A 22217-nucleotide genomic window follows, 5' to 3' on the forward strand; every position below is an offset into this window, starting at 1 on the left:
ACAAAAATAACACTGCTACACACACACACAGTAGTAATGCGGCATGCCACGGATTATATAATGACATTTGTACTGCCAGACAGTTACACAGTCTGTAGATATCAGGGTTGATTCACTTTTTATGACATTATCCATGAAATAATATAAAAACAGTAAAAAAAACAGAACAAGAAGAATCCCCTTTGTACAATACAGAGCATGGAAATCTGATTGGAAATATTGTTCCAGCACATTTAGCAGTCAACGGTATGATTACGGTAAACGGACCCCGCCAAAACCCATATTAACAATAGTATCTGTGAACGTCCGGAGTATTACACAGATTACACTTATGCATTCAATACATCCAGCCTGAGCCCTGTGGTGATCATTGATTTTCACAAGACACCGTCTCACATTACAGTGTGTCATTAGGGAAGGGTGAGACTACATTGAGCTCCGTTCTAAAATCCCAGAGCAGGACTAGCACGCACGCACACACATACTGAGCAAACCACAGTGCCAAGATATGAGCAAAGATTGTTGAGAACATCCAATATTTGAAAATGAAACAATATATGAAGAGTTCAGATGCAAAAGCCTCTAAGTGCCATTTGAAATTTTCTTCTAGAATGATAATTTTTATCAAGCTTGTATATTTAAGTTCAGTGATTTCACTTAAATGGCAATGATAGTTACCTATTAATTGTTATTCAAGTGAAATTACTAAACTTAAATATACAAGTTTGATAAAAATCATCATTAAAGAAGAAAATTTCAAATGGCATTTAGAGGCTTTTGCATCTGAACTCTTCATATGCATATACATATTTCAAACTAACACCCACTCCTGTCTTTGATTTGCTTTGCTTCTAGTATTCCAGAAATTCCATTTGATTGCATTTTCTCTTTTTTTATTTTATTGTATGTGTTTCTGTCTTCTAGAATGCATTTGCTAATGCCACTGAAGGATTCTCATTGTTCAGCTCGGTGAATTATGGGCAGCCTGATGTGCTGTTCAGCGATTCCACCAAAAAGCTGCTGCGTGTTATGGGGACCTACACTTCCTGGCTGGGGCCCAGTTACACCACTATTCTGAAGGCGTTCGAGTGTGAAGGTACAGTGACTGGAGCACTGCTGTTATACTGTTATTGTGTTCTGCAAACATCAATATTGTATAGTGGTCATAGTGTAATTTAATTTTTTCCTTAAATTCACCATGTGAATGTTTATGGAACATTGCAGTGTTCATTATAAAATGATTTATTTGAGCACATCTTTTTTTTTAAGTGCCCTCATAATCTTTAATCAAAATATCTCCCCTTCCCTCTCACAACTTAATCTCTTCTCATCACTGATGATAGTCTTCAACCTGTTACTCACATATGAGTATGGAAGTTTGTTTCCGTCACAGAATAAAAAATAAAAAAGGTAATCGCAACTTTTTATCTCACAATTTTGACTTTTTTTAATCACATTTGAGTTATAAAGTCAGAATTGCGTGATATAAACTCGCAATTGCAAGAAATGAACTCGCAATGCTGACATGCAAGAAAAATTGTGCGTTTATTTCTTGCAATTGCAAGTTTATATCATGCAATTCTGACTTTATAACACACAATTATGACTTTATATCTCGCAATTCTGAGAAATAAATTCAGATTTGCGAAATGTAAACTCGCAATTATGAGATAAAAAGTCGCAATAATCTTTTAAAATGTTTTATTCTGTGGTGGAAACAAGCCTCCATACATAAGATCACAGCAATGGACAATTTTCACCTTTTCTGGTTTCTCAGAAACGAAAGTCGTCATAGTTGGGTAAATGTCTATAAATGTCTATAAAACGGGAGATTACAGCAAAAATATAATATTTTAATACCAATTTGCTCCAATAGCAAAAGAAAAAAAATCAAGTGTAATTTGTAACTTATCCACGACTCCCTGAAGGAGGGGAAAAATATCGAGAGATTATGTGAAATTTGTATTGTAAACACCCTTGCAGCAGTTATAATTCTGTTTTTAGTTTTTTTTATTTTATTAACCGCCAAGATAATATAATACAAAGTGTAGCATTATAAATGTATTCTGAAAAAAAAAAAAAAAATTACTAGTCACTTCTATCAGTCTGTGAAAAGGGTCCATAGCAAACCACAACAATCCAATCAATTCCCAGCCTTCCGTGTCATAACGATTTTAAGGAAGTAGTTATGATGTTAGTACTAAGGGGGCATCAAAATCACAATATTAAAAGCATTAAAGGCACAATAACATTTTTATTCTTTAGTGCTATAACTTTAAGACTAATTTAAAGCCGAAGATCTAAGTGTCCTTTTGGACAAAAAAGGTGTCTGTTTTTAGTTCTGAAAGCGTATTTGCAAGGCATGTTATTCACCAATGCATCATGATTCTCCTATTTTAAAAAGCCTTATGCCTATATTGAAAAAAAAAATACACAGGTAAAAACATTACAGATTCAGAAATAAATCAGGGTCAGTACAAATTAATATGTTTATTTAACAAGAATGCATCAAATTTGAAGACATTCATAATGTTATGAAAAGATTTCTATTTAAATAAAATGTTGTTTTTTTTAGCTTTCTATTGATCAAAAAAATCCTGAATAAATGATATCATGGTTTTTACAAAAATATTAAGCAGCACAACTTTTTTCAACATTGATATTAATAAGAAATGTTTTTTGAACACCAAATTAGCATATTAAAATCTTTGTCATCACATGAAATAAATAAATGTTTTAAATAAATTAAAATATATATATATATTTTAGCATTTTTCCTATTTTTCAAAATGGGATTTAACATGTGCATGTAGCAGATGTGTAAAGATGACCCGCATTGTACACATAAATTAACTCTGGTCTCTCTCTCTCTCTCTCTCACTACAGGTTTGTGTTGATCTGATGAGGAAAGAGGAAACGCTCTCACACTAACCCTAAAGCACTCTGTGTAAGGTGTGCTACTCTCGTATATGGGCTGAACACCAGCAAGCTCTTGCCTGTGTTTTGTAGTACTGTTATTACTGTTCTGTTCTCGCTGTCTTTGTATGGCTTCATTCTATCACATTTTCTTCACTTCTTTGCCGCTAAAGCCAAGTTCCTGCCATGTGAAAAATACAAAAATAAGCACAAAAAGACCTAAACTTCTATGCAGAAAAGAACTGGAGGGAAACGCACCGCAAACCATGAAGGGTTTTTTGCCTTGACCGTTGTTAGTTAATCCATGCCATTCTTTAACCGAGGGATGCAGTTTTCTGAGCACAAAATACATTCAGGGCCAAAGCATACTCTACGCAAGTACATGGACACAAATGATTTTAGTTAAATAAGTTTGATTTCACATGTTATTTTTTTTTTTTTATGCATCAGACTAAAAGTATGTGTTGTATTCAGTGTTGCTGTGGCTGAAATTAGTGTATTTTACAGTAAGTTTTCTATTTCAGATCAACTATGTACCTGGATAATGTCATGTCTATTTTAAAGGCACAGACAAAATCAAGATACATGAGAAGGACTTAAGATATTAAGTCTTGCTTTCTGAAAAAAACATGAAAAATAAGTGAGTTTAAGCTTAAAACAAGACAAAAATCTGCCAATGGGGTAAGTAAAATAAACTAAATTCAAAGAGAAAACTGTTTTTCTTTTTTTTTCATACCCAATTGGCAGATATTAGTTATTGTTTTAAGTATAAACTCACATAATTAGGATTTTTTTTAATTTATATTTTCCAGAAAATTAGTCTCAAGTAATTTGGAAAACAAAAGAAAAATATTTTTTTGCAGTGTCCATATTCAGTCACATCTGAGTTTGCGTACTTGCGCATTATATGTTTCTGACTGCTTCATAATGACTTTTAACTTGAATATTCATATTCTTTGTGTATCTAAAACTAGCAGAGTGCAGGTATCAAGGAATTAAAAATGAGAGGATATAAGTAAGTTTATTACATATATAGATACTCAAGGTAGCACATAATAGGACATTAAAACTCTGGACAGATTTATGGTTGGTTGTTACATAACAGGTGCTTTAACGGTGCTGTTTCCTGACCCTTCAAGGTTACAAAAATACCAACTTGAACTAATGTGTAAATAGTCATGTCACTCTTAGATTTATAGAGCCTTCACTTATTAATAAAAATCCATGTTGTCAAACATTTGCAATTCTCTTTTTTTTGTTGCATTCTAGCCAACATCAACTCTATGACTCAATTGAACTCATCCAATAGGCTGCATTAATGCTGATGCGTACACAGTGTGTGAATGATAATGTTAATGACAATAGCGTATCGTATGAATTCATAATGAGCAGTCTATGGCATTCTAACATGGCTAATGAACATTTGTTAATTTGATTGCAGGTAATTAAGGATTTTGTGCCAATGTCCTTGAAAATGTTCGTCAGAAGTTTGTACGCACACACGCTCACATAATTATTGTCTTTCTCTGTGTTTTCAGTAGATGTTTCATCATTTATTTATCTTGAATACAAGTTTAATTATCTTGGCTCTCTCTTAGGCTTTGCAGCACGCCCTGCTGCTTTACAGAGCCTGTGATTATTAAGTCATTAGTGCATAATAATGTGAAAAGTGAATCTTGAATTGAATAAAGTGAAAAGTGGACTTGAATTGCCTTAGTTGCCACACTGCGTTCTACACAAAGAATAACAATTATAGACCAATGAAAATGTAGACAGAGGGTAAATATTTTTGGTTTAAGAAGAAAGTTGTGATGGTACCAGATGGTCCTACAGCTCACACATTGAGTTTTTGAACACCCTGTTGAACACGGGCTTCATTAATCTGAGATGTAGATGACACTCACCAGCAGTAGTGCAAGATGAGCCAGTCATCACTACTGTGACTGCAGCTTATGTCATTAACACAGACACAAGTTAATGAAGTCTGAAGCCTTTTAATCCATTCGTATGCTGCTTTCTGCAAGTATACATCCTCTATTAATCACTACAGACATTTAATACTGGTGTCAAAACTTTGTTTGCTTATTTTCAATGACTCAGTAAAGCCTAAAGGGGAGTTCACACTGACAAAAATGGGGTAGCAAACCTGCCATATCAGACAGTCTTTTGTTTTCAAAGAGAGATGCTGATTTAGAAAAAAAGCTGTCAATTTTAATTTATGCAAATGAGTAGCGACGCAAGTGTAATATGTATACGATCGCTTCCGGGTTTGTCTCAGTACGCCCAGTTACATCCGGTTACATCCGGTGCTGCGTCAGAAGCCGGTTTTGCGTTAGGTGGAGATAGTGTCAAATTACACTTGTAGTTTATAAATACGTCCTGCGGTTAACGTGAATGATGTTAACAACACTGTGAGGCAGTTAGCTGTCACACAAGAGTAAAAAAGAGAAGTTATTTAAATGAAATATTTCGAGCTATATCAACAACGTTGAGGGTGAGTATTCTCTCATATCGTATGAAATCCGACTAGCGAATCAGCGTTTCTAAAATCATTGTCTGTGTTTCTGAGAAAACGGATTTTATTAAAGTTTTGCCGCTAAACACTTGCCTGCAGAACGCACTTGCGGAAGTAAAGAAGCTGACTGAGATTCTTTCGGACACATGTCAGCAGGGTTCGTGCATAGAGCCTATACCAAAAGAGAACACAGATTGTCTGTGAAGTCAATGCATATTAGTCAGACGACAGTATATTTCACTGCTTTAATCGCTGTCAGTGTAAACATGGCTTAAACTGGCAGTGAAAAGGTATTACTATAATAAAAGAATCTTCTGTTTTGAAATATAAGTTCTGTCAGGACCACGATTCAAATACGATTGTCAATTAGCATACAGTTTGGATTGGCGGTGGTTCCGTTCTGGGCGAGAACTCCCTGCGCATCCATCCAATGTAGCCTAGCAGTTAAGAGCAGCGATAACCCCCCTTAGGGTAAGCAGAACAGAACCAATTTGAATGCAGATATAATTAATTCAAGATTTTAAAGTACAACATAATTCAAGAATTTATTCTGATTCAGTGCCAAATCCTGACTGCATGACAAATTTAGATAAAGGAGCTGGGGATGGAGGAGGTAATTGGCTCCTGAGAAACGTGAAAGCTGCTGATAATACTGAAGGAGCTTATATGTAGGCGTGTATTCCTATCGGTAGGCGTGTATTCCTATCGGTAGATGTGGATCAGCTCATGCCATCTTGTGACCTGCCAGAACTGACGCTAGGCTTAATATTACAACACATAGATGTTACTTTAGTGGTTTATATTTATCAAATATGAACTTCTTGTAGCATAGCCTAAAAGTGGTAGCTAGGTTTGGGTTTGGAACGACACGAGGGTAATAATGACAGAATTAATTTTTTTTTGGTGAAGTATCCCTTTAAATTTTCATATAATTTTTCATGACGCAAACGTTTGTGTTCGGAAAAACTGAAACAAAAAGATTTTTATAATCCCCATTTACAATCCTTAAAGGCACAATAGCCTTTTTAAATTAAACATATCCATTTTACATTTATATGGATCACCATATAACAGAGACTCCAGTATCGTTGTTTTATCATTATGTATTTCGTTTGAACAGTTTGTTCCTCTCTAATACATAAACACATGTAGACAGTGATTGCATATATCATTGATTGCATGTCAGACTCTTGTCCATCCCAGAGAATAATCTGGGACCTGCTAAGGTAAAGGATTAGGCTGCGGGGAGCTTCACTCTTTCCTTCAGGATAATATTTCCCTGCATGGGCATGACGGGGTCTCAGGTACACCTCACATCTCTGCTCCTCACAATCCCTTCGATCACGTTTCAGGCTTATCCTGGAGGTTGGGGGCACTCCTGGGAGAAAGGGGGTCTGAAGGGGTCAAATGGACTCAATCTGGATACAGAGATGTGATCAGTCATGCTGCAGTCACTCAATGGCACTGTTCACTCTCACACTTGAACTTTGAGGCCATCAAGAACAAAAATATCTGTGAAAATAGCTGAACCTCTTATAGTTGATTTTCACGGTTTGATTCATTTATTTTGTCAAATGTTCTTAAACTCCAAAAATGTGTGTCCCAAGAGATTGTTGAAGCATCTGAGTATTTCAAACAGCTGGCGCTATTATTATTATAGACTTTTCAACATAGCGATAGTTTTAGTTTGAAGGTATAGCGTTAGAAACAAAGACGTGTGAAGGGTACTGAACAGTTAGACGTCTGTTTACAATCAATGAGTAAAATTCGTGAATAAATTACTCAATGGAATTGGTTCTTTTTAGTGAATCGGTTGAACTCGTCTGAATCTTGAAATCGTATAATTTTGTATTGATTCCAGTGGAAATGAGAAATGACTCACTCACTTAAAGGGGCACTTGGCAATTATTCCAACTTAATAAAACAGTTTAAAAATCATTTGGATGGTTTAATAACCTGTTCTGGATAGAATGGTGACTTTCCCCACACCATCCCCAGGCGGAAAACCAACCTTGCAACATGGGGACTAATGTCCCGGTAAGTGGGAAGTCTCATGGAAAGTGAGAACGAGCGAGAAACATGAACTGCTTTATGGCAATTCAACACAATTCTATGATACTGTACATGATGTATTACTCACTCAGTAGACTCAATAAGCAATGCACATTAGCAGCGGTAGAAAGCGGGAAGAAGGTGCCACAAGTGAGTTTATTTTATGACAGTGTTGTGAAAATATACGCTGCACAGCTGTAGGGGGAGCTTGATGAGAAAACATGTGACAACAAAAGTGAAAATCGGTGAAGAAATAGCTAGAGATGCCAAGTTCACCTTTAAAGTATACAGACAATCATAATTTGGATTGAAGGGAGGGAAAGAGAGAAGGCTGTGAAGTCATGATGATGGTGGCTTTGATTACAGTCTCAAAGAGGGACATGGGATTCAGTCTGGTGACTGACAGGAGAGGGGAATGAAGCCTGCAGTGAATTACAGAGAAAGAAAACAAACACCCACACATGATGATCCACAGGACAGCTATTATTAAGTCTGGTGGCTATTAAAGAACAGAAAATTAGATCAAGGTATTTTTGTACTCTTCAATGAAAGCTCTTTTTTCCGATTCCCTAAATTATACTGGAGATTTCCACTGGCACTTTAAAGGGGTGATGAACTGAGAAATCAAAATTTCATTGAGCTTTTGACATCTAAGAGGTCATTATATTATAAGAATATCCTGTGAATTTCAGAACTGAAAATGTCCTTCTTAGGCCAATAAAAGCTATTGACACCAGCCTCAGCAAACGACTAATTTTTCAAAGAGGGGAACTATGACGTCAAAGAGGATAAAACACCACCCCCGCAGAGGAAGATCAGCGCCTACTTCAACACGGCTGGTTAAGCCCCGACAACCGATTCGCGCATTACACGCATAGCTAAGCTAAATAACATAGATACCTACCTCATGATGACAAACCTGATCGAGCTAACTAGCGAGCAATACAAAATATTGTGCAGTGCCTGGTTGTGGAAGAAGACAGTGGCTGCATATGCTTCCTCTGGATTCCAATAGGACGGCATGGATGAACTTTATTTTTCATGACGTTCCAGCTAATGAGGTAAAACATTGTCCGTCTGTTCACTTCATTTCACTGAGGATTGTTTTGTAAACAAGACTGGATTTACAGACCGATTAAGAGTAAAGAACACTGCTGTGCCATTTATATTGAATCTGACAGGAATTTTGCAACACACGGACTCTGGGTCGAATCATTCCGGTTGCCATTTTACAACATTGGACGTTTTCAAAACAATTTCCCCCAATGCATCGACGGGACTCATTATAATATGCAAAACTGTTCTCACAGCAGTGGGCGTTTACTTTCAAGTCTTCAGTGAGAGACGCCCATAAAAACTTTGGCACAAAATAGCCTATTATTACTTATTCATTTTGATGTTTTTGAATGCAAAAACTAAGCGAACGTCATAAGTTGACCTCAGACAACAATATAATAAAATTAAAAAAAAGCCAGTTCATGACCCCTTTAATGTAGGATACCAGGGTGAAATGTTTATTTAAATGAACAGATGTAAACTTTTTGTTATTAATGGTCACATTTGGAAACTTTAAATAATTAATAATAATTTATTTTCGCTACTTTGTCTTTTATGTTTAGATTCATGTGTCAGTCTTGTCACAGACACATACTTTTAAAGTTGCAATATTTATTATGAATTAATTCTAATAAATCATAATAACTATTATGGCTGTTCCTCAGGCATAATTCAGCATGTCATTGAAGAGGATGCTTGAGATAAAACGGCAGTGTGTGAAGAAAATAATGAATCAAGGTAAATATAACACATTGAAATTATTTATAAAGTATTAAATATTTAATTGTGTGGATGTATAGTCTTAATATAGCCCCACCCCTTTTCAGTGCTGCCTTCTGTCTTGCGGGTTGTAATTTCACCGCATGAAGGTAAGATCTTACGGATTCATGAATGACCCGCTTGTTTTAACATCTTCCCGGTCTACTGACATCTGCTTCAAACAATGCTCATGATAACTGTCATTAACTCTATAATAAGTAAATCCACTTCACAATCTAATTACTTGGACAGCGATGCCATAGAAATATACAAACACAAAATTATAAATATAACTGTCCGTTTGTTGATGCATAAGGTAAACAATAAAATTCTAACTATGAAATTAACTGTCATATAAATTCATTCACCATCATTTCCATAACATAGTCAATCTTTCAGTGGTAGGACAAATTGAAAGGAGCTATAACACAACAAAACTCAAAGCAAACATTCTGCTCAGAGAACTCGAAATTCCCACAATTCCCAATCTTACAGTAGTTCTCAGACCACCCATGAGGCCATCGGCTCGAGGCCCCTGAGGGCGCAAGCTGGTACCTTTCGCACAAAGCCAGATCTGTGTAGAGTAGATGGCAAAGAGGCCCTGTATTTGGCAGCCGTCTTGCCAAAGCACTTTGCTTCACAGACCTTTCAGTACCCTTGTACAGTGATCCGCACTTGCGTGGGAGAGAACTCTGGCCTGCTAGCGTACCCAGGCTCACCATTACCACAGTCAGGCTCTGGCTCCACAAATGGAGCCACAAGAAGGTTTAACTCCTCTATATTACAGCTTCAGGTCAGGCAGACACAGATGTATACACTATGGTGATGTGTGTGAAAGTTATTCTGCCCACACCCCATGCCTGCTCCGTCCCCGTCACACATCATTTCAGCTGAAGTGCGGGGTATGATAAGGGATGCATGTACGATTGAATGTGACTGACACAGGATTTTCTCCATCCGGTAAGCTGAGCTCCTGCGCTTATCAAAGAGCTCTTGTTGGATGTGTAATGTATCAGTTACAGCAAACAGGCCAGCTACACCTGACCCTCAGCGTATACACACACACTCGTCCTTTATACTGAGGCTTTTAGCTGAGATGACACAGCAGGGGATGAGTGGTGAGTGGCTATTTGATTGATTAATGGATTAACTGTTTGACTTAGCTGATTGGGACTGATTGATTGATTTTCAATTAGGGCCAGAATCAAATTTCCGTAAGGGAAAAAGCATTGCTTTCAAGGCAGTAAGAGAATAGTGTTAACATTTTATGGTTTCGGGCTTTGGTGTGGTGTAAATGAAATGCCATATCAGAGCTGCTTTGTCATTCTTTACATTCAGCACAAGTCTTGTTTTCATTCAGCTGCCCACAGGAATCAAGGGCGGATCGATGTAGATATATTGATACTTCCGATAGCATATAGATTTTTTTTAAAAAAGGGGTCATATAATGGCATTTTCATACAAGTTAATTTGATTCTTTAGGGTCTAAATGAAAAATTTGTAAACACTTTAATTAAAAAAATCTCATTAGTATTGTAAGAAAACACTAATTTTACCTGGTCAAAAACAGCTCTGTTTTCAGCACGCCGTTTCAGTGCATATGCCTTTAAATGATAATGAGCTTTGCTAAACCCCGCCCCTTTGTATTTTGGAGAGAGAATGGTAGCAGGAGTCTCTGAAGACACAACCGTATCAGTTTGTACCGGAGTCGCGCCCGGAAAAAGAGGACGGCCGCAAAGAAGTTCGACAATTAAGGCTCGGACAGGACGTTTCTGAATGTTTGTTTAACATAATGTCACTTTGATCTATTTTTGTGTACTGGCAGGGTAACTTAGAGTAACTTAGTGAGATGTACGAACGCTATGTGTTTACTGATGTATACGTACTCAGTTTGTAAAACCATAACACATAAACGGGGGATTATGAATTATATTGAGAACCATCTTTATACTGACCCTCCTAAGCAGTCTGGTGAGAAATGATTCGTGCAAACATGAATGCATTGACGTTGCTTGTGGGAAATATTCCCAAAACTCAGCCACTGCGTCTTCAGCAGTTTGGATTTAGGAACATCAAAATGACTGTGTTCGTTATTACACCCAAAACAGAACACCACAATCGCTTAGACGACATTCTGCTCCAGCGTATCAACAATGAATGACGGACTATGATGACAGCTCGCTCAGGGCGTGGATGTGTTGAAACGCTGCTGTCAATCAACAATCGTGGGAGGGGCTTCCGGCATCATTATATGATGGTTGTGTGCATTCTTAGTTTTCCCCTTTTGATGATGGCTCTGTTTATCATAAACGTAAAAATGGGGAAAAAAATGGCTGTTTATTTATTCGTAGAGATAACATCTATACCACTTTTTTTCCTCTACGGAAAACAGAAGAACTGTTATTTTGAAAAGTGTTTTAAATGTTTTTTGTCCATACAAAAAAGTCAATATATAAGTAATAATTTACTCACCTTACTGTCATTCTAATGCAGAATACCATTTTTTCTTTTGTAAAAAACAAGGAGAAATAAAAAAAATCCTGCTAGCGATCGTCATTTTAAAGCTTATTCTTTTGATTAAAGCACTGTTTGCATATTTGTAACCTTGTGTAATAATTTGCAAGGTTTATTTATTTTTTTGTATACATATATAGTTCATGGGCATGTTATAAATGTATATAGTTGTGGATAAGTTATGTTTCCTAACTTGATGTTATATTCATTATTTGTATTATTTTTGTATTTGGTCATTTCTATTGTTTATCCAATCAAATTCACTTGTCTATGTTGGGTGTCCAATCAATTTTGTAGATTAAGGTGAAGGGGGCAGGATGACGGAAGGGCAAAGTTGAACGAGGAAGAATCAGGACTCCTATGGGGAGAGCACAAGGGAATAGAAAAGAAGATACTATTATTTCCATCTATGATTATTTCTCGCATTCGAATAGGGCACACTAGACTAAATCATTCTTTGTTTAAAGTAGGAAAACATAAATCGGGTAAATGTAATTATTGTGATCAGGATGAAACAATTGAACATGTTTTAATAAAATGTGAAAAATATGTAAAAGAAAGGTTAGAATTTATGAAGGAAGTAAGGAAATTGGGTGTTGAATATTTTAATATGGAAAGCATTTTGAAAGTATATAAAGATCAAGATAAAATATTTAGTGCTATTATAAAATTTGTAAAAGCAATAGGAATATACTGGAGAATTTGAGTTAATTGAGTTGAAGTTATTATTATTATTTTATTATTATTATTAGTTTATTTTTTATTTAATTTATTTATTTACTTAGTTATCATCATCATCATCATCATCATCATCATCATCATCATTATTATTATTATTTTGTTTTTTTATGTTAATTCATACACGCTTATTAGTGCTTCACACTCCAGTCCAGTTGGTGGCGGTAATGCACCGACAGTTGGTTTGCCAACCGCCATAAAATGCCATTAGAAGAAGAAGAAGAAGAAGAAGAAGAAGAAGAAGAAGAGAGCAGAGCACGAGGGAGATCGAGCGTCTATTAGAATAGCGTGCGATCGGGTGTGATATTGTTTCACGAAAAAAATATACTATAACTAAATAATCTGTTGCAATAGTTAATGTGTTGTCAAAACGAGAACATCTTGCTAGGATGGATTGTGTGTTTAGTTGGCGAGTAGTCAGCGTGAGGATTCGTGGCAGTTTCAAATCAATGAAGATGATTCAAGATGACTTGTGAGTGAACGTGAGTGAGTGCTCGCAATTCGCCGCGATCGTGGGGTTGACGGACAACTAACGTCGTGAGGTGAAACACGCTCTTCTGTTTGGATACTTTAAGGTATTTTTGTTTGTTTGCTCAGTGTTGAGTGAAGCGGTCTTTTATTTATTTTTTGACCACAACGGATCGCAGCTTCAAACATGCCTGCAACGTGAAAATGAAAGACTTACAGATTGAATAAGGTTAAGTGTGAGCTCACATATTGCCGGCGTAGTGGTTGAAGAGTCTTTTGAGAAATGGTGTATGTATGACTCGCCAATTCACATTTCCATTTTTGGCGTGCTATCAACACACATAATCGCTTTTCAGCGTGTTTATGAACGCCGTTGACTTAACTTTATAACTGTAAATATATGACCAACCCCGTCACTAAACCTACCAGCACTGGGGTTAATAGCATTTGAGTCTTCCCCTACCTTCCTAGGAAAAAAAATATATCGCTCCCCTGATATAGATCTACTTTTTGCTTCGCTCGGACATTTAACGGCGTGAACATACACGCGGAATCACTCAGACATTTAACGGAGTAGACATACACGCGGATAGCTCAAAATTGACTTTAAAGTGGCGTGTATTTTTACGCAAAAGTCATGCTGTCATGTTGCGAGTTTGAGAGAGTTTGGGGACTCAAATTTAAAAAGTATACCAAAAAGAGGGTTAACAAATAATTATTTACAAAAAAAGTGAATATGTGAAATGTGTATTTGATTGTTTTTCTTTATTCATCTGTGTGAATTGGTGACATTCCCATTTCATAATTGTTATTTTGTTTTTCAACTTGAAAAAAACCCTAAAACTTGACCCTTTTTCATTATCTAGTAAATTGTTATTTACAATATACTTGAGTGTTTTTTGAGTGTTCATATATTCTGAGATTTTCTTTTATTGGTGAAACAATTACTTTATTAACCGAAGATAAATCCTAAAATCCTTATTCATTAGTGTTTATGTGATTTTAGATGATAGCGAGAGTTTAAGGGACCCAAGGAACTAAGTAACAAACATAGTTACACAATATAAGTTAAAGTGAGTAAATAAGCACACTTTGCTCATAATAGATTTGACAAAACCTAGTTTATTTATATGAACTCAGAGCGCTCCATTATCTATCTATATAGGAAAGGATTAAAAGCGCTACATGTAACAGTTGGTAAACATGGTAATTTCATGTTTGGGTTTGAAAAAAGTACATTAGTTTGCTGTTTGGCCTCCTTTTGCAACACTTTGGCTATAAACAGAGACAATAAATGAGATAAAACACAATATGAGTATAACTGAAGTGAGCCTTGAAGTATGTTATGAATAATTCAGGATCATGGTTCATATGGCACACAACTCATCCAGCTACTACAGGATGAAAATTGACACATGACAACATGATGTAGAGGAGTCATCTATCAAATGTCATGGCTGTAGTCAGGTAATGCATGTCCATAACACTCGCACACATACGCGCACACACACACGCTTGGAATGTGCAATATTTTCCACCTACCTGAACTCATCATTAGCATTATGGTAATTGCTTGGATCTTGGATGTGTGCATATCACACATATTTATTGAATTAATCTAAACTAAATTAGAGACTCATGATCAAAGACATATATAATTTACCTTCTGTATTTGCATGTTACCTTCTGTGTAACAGTATGACGCTGTCTTTTATAAATGCTGTTCTTTTGAACTTTCAATTCATAAAAAAATCCTTAAATTTTTTCTTAAAAATACTGCACAAGAAATGCTTTTTTTTATCACCAAATCAGCATATTAAGCTGAAATGGCTGCTGAAAATTCAGCTTTTGCCATCACAGGATGAATTGAAATAAAATATATCAATAGTTCTTTTAAATCATATGTAATATTTCCCAATATTTCTATTCTTACAGTGAAATAACTGCTGAGATGAAGCCTCTTTCTGTGTATTTATAAGCTATATGCAGGTGCAGTACAGCAAACGCATATCAAAATGTCCTATTATGCCCAAGTGCTCCAGATGTTCACACACCTCCCCCTGCGACTGCATGCTCATCTCATCAACATAATTATATATGTCACAAATTACTGACATTTGCATAAGACAACAACTCAATCAGGCCCGTGAGCTTTTGAGATACCAGAAATATAAGCCTGTTAAATACAGGTTTTGCAGTAAACTACAGATCCTCGTTAGGGCTTTAGAAAATAGAGGTTGAAATATAAGGCTTCCAATGACTTTAATCACTAGGTGGCGCTATTTCATCGCTCTGCATCTCTGCGGGTGATGGACATGCCTGGCTCGGCTCAGCAGCACCATAATGATGTTACATGTCACAGGCATTTGTAGACGTATCACTGTGTACAATTTATCAACACGCACTGTCATTCTATCTGCCTTCGCCTGAGTACTGTCACAGAAGCCCAACCAAACAGCCACCAACCACATCCTTAAGGGAAATAAGACAAATGTCAAGCAGACGTGTGTGTGTGTGTGGAAGCACAAACTGATATATCGCTGAAATCACGGCCTGCCCACAGACTCCAGAGTCAAGCCAAAGAAAATCTGGCCGGTAATGTTGGTCTGTAGGAGTGTTTAAGGATTTAGAGCAGTAACGTTGATGAGTGCACTAACAGCAGGAAATTGAGGGCGGCAGGGGAGAGAGAGGACTCAGTGGAGGGGAACACAATCTCCCACTGCCCGACAGATGACTTGCTGAGTCTCGCCTCCTCATTACCATCTCTGTCTCTGTCAGTGTGTGTGAGTGTGTGTTTATGCATGTAAGGCCATAAACTAAAAGCCTCAGCTCTTTTCAGGTCTTGTTATATTCATAAGTTGGAAATACTTAAGATTGTTATTTGAAAGAAGTCTCCTTCGCTCACCAAGGCTATGTTTATCCAGCCCGTCCTCATCCTTTGACAAAACTACGAAATACTACGCACATGGCACCCTTTATCGTTAATATAACACGCGAACCCAAGGCGTCATAAATCCTTTAGTGTAATATGAGACTACCCTACCCCACATCTAAACCTACCCATCATAACGGGTGCCATGTGCGTAGTATTTGGCCGTTTTGTCATATAGCGTCACATATGAAAACTTGTGATGAAAAATTCAGTTAAATCAGTAATACTGTGAAATATATATATTTTTTAAAATGTACTTTAAAATGTACTTATTTCTGTGATTTCAACTTTTAGGCACATGATCCTTCAGAAATTATCCTAATTTGGTGTTCATTTATCATCAATTATATGTATTAACAATGATTATTATCAATGTAAAAAAAAAACAAAAAAAAACATTTGCGGAAACCATGATGCATTTTTTAAGGATTGTTTGAATAGAAAGGTCAAAAGAGCAGCATTTATTAGAAATAATGATTGTGCGTCTTTACTGTCTCTTTTGTTCAATTTCTTGCGTCCTTGCCGAAAAGTATTATGTAAAATTAGCTTACATCAATATTTAGCCTTTTCCACTCAGCATTTTCACTGGCCACAATTTTGACATCGATGCTATTAGAAAACTGCCATACAGATATTTTCCATATCTCATAATTTGGCAGCAGGTATATTAGGCTGCTGTCACTTTAAGACCGGACGCACTGGTCCATTATACTATTACACTTGCCTTTTCTTTCTCAACTGAGTTTCCTAGGCCGAAACTCAAGCCCCGTGTATCACCAACAATATTCATTCAGAGCAAATGAAACGAGTGAGAGCTCGCTGTTGGAGAGATGTATTAGATATTTCAGTATCGTATCGAAAAATTAATCACTACATTGCACTTAGTTTACTATTTTAGATGCCTTTTTAAAAGACTACAATTGAAAATGATGTATTATTCATCCCGCCAAAGTGGCTAGCTAGCAGGAGTGACGGCGTTACACACCACTGCTGAAATCCACCCGCATTTTCCGGGTTGGTGGGCGTTAATGTCAAGCCCTTCCCTCAAAAATTAAGCAGCAAAAAGATGGTCAACATTAATAACAATGTGAAATATTTCTTGAGCAGCAAATCGGCATATTAGAATGATTTCTGGAGGATCATGTGACAATGAAGATTGGAGTATTGATGCTGAAAATTCAGCATTGGTTTCATAGGAATAATTGTATTCATTTTAATAGATCTGAATTGTTCCAAACTTTGACTGGTAGTGTAGACTGACGGGCATGTTGGCAGGTAGACAAATCCCACAATCCACTGCATCCCATTAAGTGTAGCACACTTCGGTATTGGTGAGTCATGTAGTTTTTCTTTTACTTCGTTACACCTGTACACCTTTTGTGTACAATATTGTGAAATGAAGTATAAGAGAGTGCAAATGTGGTCAGTAAAATGGAATGATTAATCTATGATTTTGTGGGATGATTTGCATAATCAATACTCTACAACATTCACTCATGAGAGAATCAATATCACTTTGGGAGCCAAAGCATGCTGTTTAAACATGATTATTAAACATTATGGGTCAAACAAAGCATGATAATATGAAATAACATCTGAACCACATAAAGAGCATTTTCATAATGGATTTTTTTCTTTTGTGTGGAGTTCTAACTCTTCCAGTTCAGATCCGTGCTCTCTCGGTCTTTTCCACGATGACTGTCTAATTCAATTAGAATCGTGCAGAGTGGCTCTGCAGTATTTCGGTCTGCTGATTTACTTTGCTATTCACGGGCGGCTTCATTCTAAGAGCTCAAACTCCGAGAATGAGCCCATCCCAGAGGACAATGTTATTGCTGAGGTTTCTTGACTTCCTATATTTAATCAACTTTGTCTCACATGTTTCTACTAAAATTCCTTGGGAGAAATGAAAGTAGAGACAAATGTAGGCAAACAGTAAGAATACAGAGCTATAAAATGAAAGTGGATTATATAATAGCTCAGATATTTTGCTCTATGACAAATTTAATGAGAAATAGTTCATACAGAAATCAAACGACGAGCATCACTCAGCAGATACAGAGCATATAAGGAGTTAAAGGGATAGTTCACATTGAAATACATTTTTGATATGTTTTAGCTTACCTCAAGGGCGTTTAAGATGTAGGTGTCTTTGTTTCCGCAGTAGTTTCAATTTTGATATTTTTAGGTCAAACCGTTCTTGAATTTCAGTCATATAATGCATGTCTATGGTCACCACCTCAAAGCATGCCCAGAGAAGTCCAAATTAAAATGATTTAATGACTCGTAAATGCACACATTAATGGCCCAAGACATGAAACGAGCGGTTTGTGTGAGAAAACGAACAGTATTTATATCGTTTTTACCTCTTGTAACCACAGCCATGTCCAACTGATCTGAGGGCGCTTCGGTCTGCGCAATCGCCAGAAAGCGCCGGAAGTAAACTTTGTTTTCTCACAAAAAACGCTCGTTTCGTGTTTTGGGCCATCAATGTGTACTTACATTTAGGAGTCATTAAATCATGTTTAATTTGGACTTCTCTGTGCAATGCTCTTTGAGGTGGTGACCATAGACCTCCATTATATGACTGACACACAAGAACGGTTTGACCTAAAAATATCAAAATTGAAACTACTGCGGAAACAAAGACACCTACATCTGGAGGTAAGCTAAAACATATCAAAAATGACTTTCAATGTGAACTATCCCTTTAATATTTTCCCTGATGAGAGATGCCTTAATTGATGCAGAATGAGATTGCGGTATCAAAAGAGGCTGGGCTCACCAAAAAAAACAACAGCGTTCTTGGTGGACCAAGAGCAAGAAAGGCTTTTTTTAATGGCAAATCAATTACTCATTTGCCCAGCGCCTCTGATTAATTACCCAGCACTTAATGTTTTTAACGACTTTGTGGACTAACTGGACTATTTAATCACCCGCAGCTCAATCCGCAGGCAAACGCTGACTTTTCCATCACGGAGGAGAAGGGGAGAGACGCCATCGGCCGGCATCCATCACTCTTTCCCTCCCTCTACCTGAGCAATCATTAATGGAGAGAGGAGAGAGTGGGGCAGACTGTGGATCAGTCTTTCTTCTGGTTTTGTTAGAGGAATTGTAAACATCCCCACAGCCATTTGTTGGAGTGTATTCGCTCTCTAATAAATAGTGGGCGGCTCTAGTCTGAAGGGCAAAGCTGCCGTTCCTGCCGCTCCTGTTGGTTGTCTTTCCACCTACAGGCTGGATATTCCGCATCCGGTAGATGTAGTGGCATATGAAATCATATTTCATAAAATTACAGTTGCTGTTTCTTTTTCGTCAAGCTCTTTGTGGTGTTAGCAACCTTTTGTGTCCTGAAAAATGTAGCTCAAGTGCTCGAGAGAATATCAGCACAGACCGTCTGAAATATGAACCCCCTCGCACAACAGATCTGTGGCGCTTCATTAATTTCACAGAACTGCTTACCCCGTACTTGGCAATGGGATTTTCATATTTCCATTCATATGTCACCGCATAGATATATTTCTCTTTGTATATCAAAGAGAATGGCAGCTGTAGTTGTTATCTCTCTAGAGCAGGGTAGACAATAAAACCACCAGGGCAGGCAAAGACAATAATGGATATACCCTCCCCAAAACAGACCGGGATTTGGCTAATCCAGACTTCAGGATTACCGTGAATTATTGATATCAGGAATCCCTTTGTTTTTTTCTATCATGAAAGTCTGATTGTGTGTGAACAGTGGAAGTTTAATACTAGCTCTTCAATGCAATTGAATGATTGGTTTGTGGATTATAATGGGAGCATTGTGTCACTCGCAGTACATTTTTACGTGTTAATAGGGCAGCTATGGCAGCTGTTCAGCACCAATGACGCCTTAGTGGAATATATATTTTAGAGGATGTGCATGTGCATACACTAAGACATACAGACTAAGTGTGTGTGTAAAGCTGTCAGGGGACAGAGATGGGGGCTAATGAAGCAGCCTCTGCTCCGTCACTTGGGCTGGTGAAGAGGGATGGCTTCAGGCACAGTTCCTTAACTCAGCGTTCTGCTCAAGGTTACCAGACCTTAATGTATTTAATGCTCCATAATACCTGACAGAAATGGGCACATATATCACACACCCACACCTGCCAGATTTTCTTGTTTTAAATCGCACCCCTCTGAAAATCTGCTTCTCGTTTATGTATCGTATAGGGGAAGCTCTGTGTTTCAAGATGGCTGTGGATGGTAAATAATTAATGAGGAGTTTTGGGCTAATGGATTTTAGGGTTTAAGAACACTTCATCATGAAGGTCAAGTGGGAGATGTAATACCCTCTCCCGTTTGACCCCAAATGAATGCCTTATGTTTGTGCGAAAACAGATGGCCATACAAATTAGTCTTTTTATTTAGGAATAACATTTGCTGATGAATCGTTCACAATAAGACCAGGAACATGCAATTTTGATTTCATGTTGACTTGAAACATGTTGTTTTTTTGAAAATCACATTTGCTTTTTTTTTTTCCTGTCCCAGTCTTCCATTAACATCTCGGTTATAATCAGATTTTAGGTTGCTGTGCATGTCTGCAATGACATTTACCACTTGATAAATATACAGCCATTTAAAACATAGGCCTTTTATTCATAATAGCAAATTCATAATCACATAGACAGGCACTTATTGGGATGGAGCTTCATAATGAATATGGGCTTAATTGTTTTGTTTTATGGAGATTCAGAGTCAGGCATTTTGCTGGATGCTTATCAGACAGACGAGTTTGATTCTAACAAAGTGCGGCAGAATCACATTATTCCTGAGGAGATGAGACGAGATGGACGTTGATGGAGACTCGCACAGAAGGGAAAGAAATCGCAGTGCTGCATGCATGCATTGTAAGACCAGCAGAAAAAAAAACTGCTTGGATTTCTCACAATAACACGTTAAAATAACTCAATAAAATCATTAACCGACATTAAGTACATAAATTTGAATATGTATGAATTATATTTTGACAATATTGGTAGAATTTAACTGAACAAACACAATTCAGATTTGTAATTCGAATTCAAGGAAAAGACACTGCATTGAAATAATGAAAAATTAACTAAATTCATGTAATGTTAATATTGAATGCATGAAATACCACCGATAAAAATCTTTGTATTTAATTTTAATTAATACATTGACATTAATTTATACAAAAAATAAATATTAAAACAAACATTTCATATTCAACATGTATTTAATCTGAACTCTTTTAAAACTGCATGGACAACAAGGCATCAGAGTAAAGTCTAATCATTACACTGTAAAAATGAATATGCTTTATCTAATTAATAAAATTGTGGCAACAGATTACAAGCAATTTTATTAATTAAATTGACCAAATTAGAATTGAGTAATACTTAATCAAAATATTCCTTAAAATTTAACCATTTAAAATGAGTAGCCTAATGTTTACACCAAAAAAAACAAACAAAAATATCTGAATAACATAATTATTTTATATTATCTTTATTTTATATTGCCAACATTGAAGACACCTGATGTTAACAAGCAGAATCACTGAAGGAGAAAACCGGCATTTTAAAACAAAATTAAACAAACACTGAGCACCATAATGGTGACTTAAATATACTTTCTAAATAAAGTTTTACTCATTTTTAAATGGTTAACTTTTAATGAATTAATTTGATTAATTATTACTCAATTCTATTGTTAAATTTAATTAATAATATTGCGTGTAATGTGTTGCCACATTTTTTTTTTTGATTAGATAAAGCGCATTCATTTTTATCACAGACATCACTTGATTAGGGAACTTTTTGTTCCACAATAGCATCACGTTCAGTGTCATTCTGTCTAAAGCTACGTTTGCACGACAACGATGTATTAAAAAGGAATCGTTCTTGTTTTGCATTTGTCAGCGTTGTCAAAAAGATCCCCATGTACACACGGATGTGCGAAAACGACTAAAAAAGCTGTATTATGAGATGCCAGGCCAGTAGTTGGAGAGGTCACTTAATGAGAAAACCTATGCAGACTGAACGCATGCTGACATCACCGTTTTCACAAACTCGCGTTTTTGTAGTTTACACAGTGACAGTACAGTTTTCAAAAGCCTTTGTCGTAAATGGACGTTTATAAAACATATAAAAACCTTTCAGAGTTTAGTAGAAAGCTAAAAACGGCCCCTAAATCTGCATGAGAAGTGCTTATGCCTAAAGTGAGAAAAACACTGTGCACTCAATATCTTAAAGCCCCCCTGCAAAATTACATATT

The 22217-nt window shown here is 36.5% G+C and overlaps 1 protein-coding gene across 4 annotated transcripts in view; it reads left to right on the forward strand.

Moving 5' to 3' along the window:
* otomp (otolith matrix protein) overlaps positions 1–4151 on the forward strand; it is a 13087-nt gene extending 8936 nt beyond the window's left edge. For all 4 annotated transcript variants that reach the window (XM_089131133.1, XM_039654714.2, XM_039654713.2 and 1 more), the window contains 2 exons: positions 925–1096; positions 2887–4151. In XM_089131133.1, coding sequence (XP_088987259.1) covers positions 925–1096; positions 2887–2897 — 183 coding nt within the window. In that variant the 3' untranslated portion in view covers positions 2898–4151. The remainder of the gene's footprint in view (positions 1–924; positions 1097–2886) is intronic.
* Positions 4152–22217: the final 18066 nt, after the last annotated feature.

The sequence above is a fragment of the Pimephales promelas genome, chromosome 5, assembly GCF_988280905.1.
Source record: "Pimephales promelas chromosome 5, fPimPro1.hap1.1, whole genome shotgun sequence".
Lineage (NCBI taxonomy): Eukaryota > Metazoa > Chordata > Actinopteri > Cypriniformes > Leuciscidae > Pimephales > Pimephales promelas.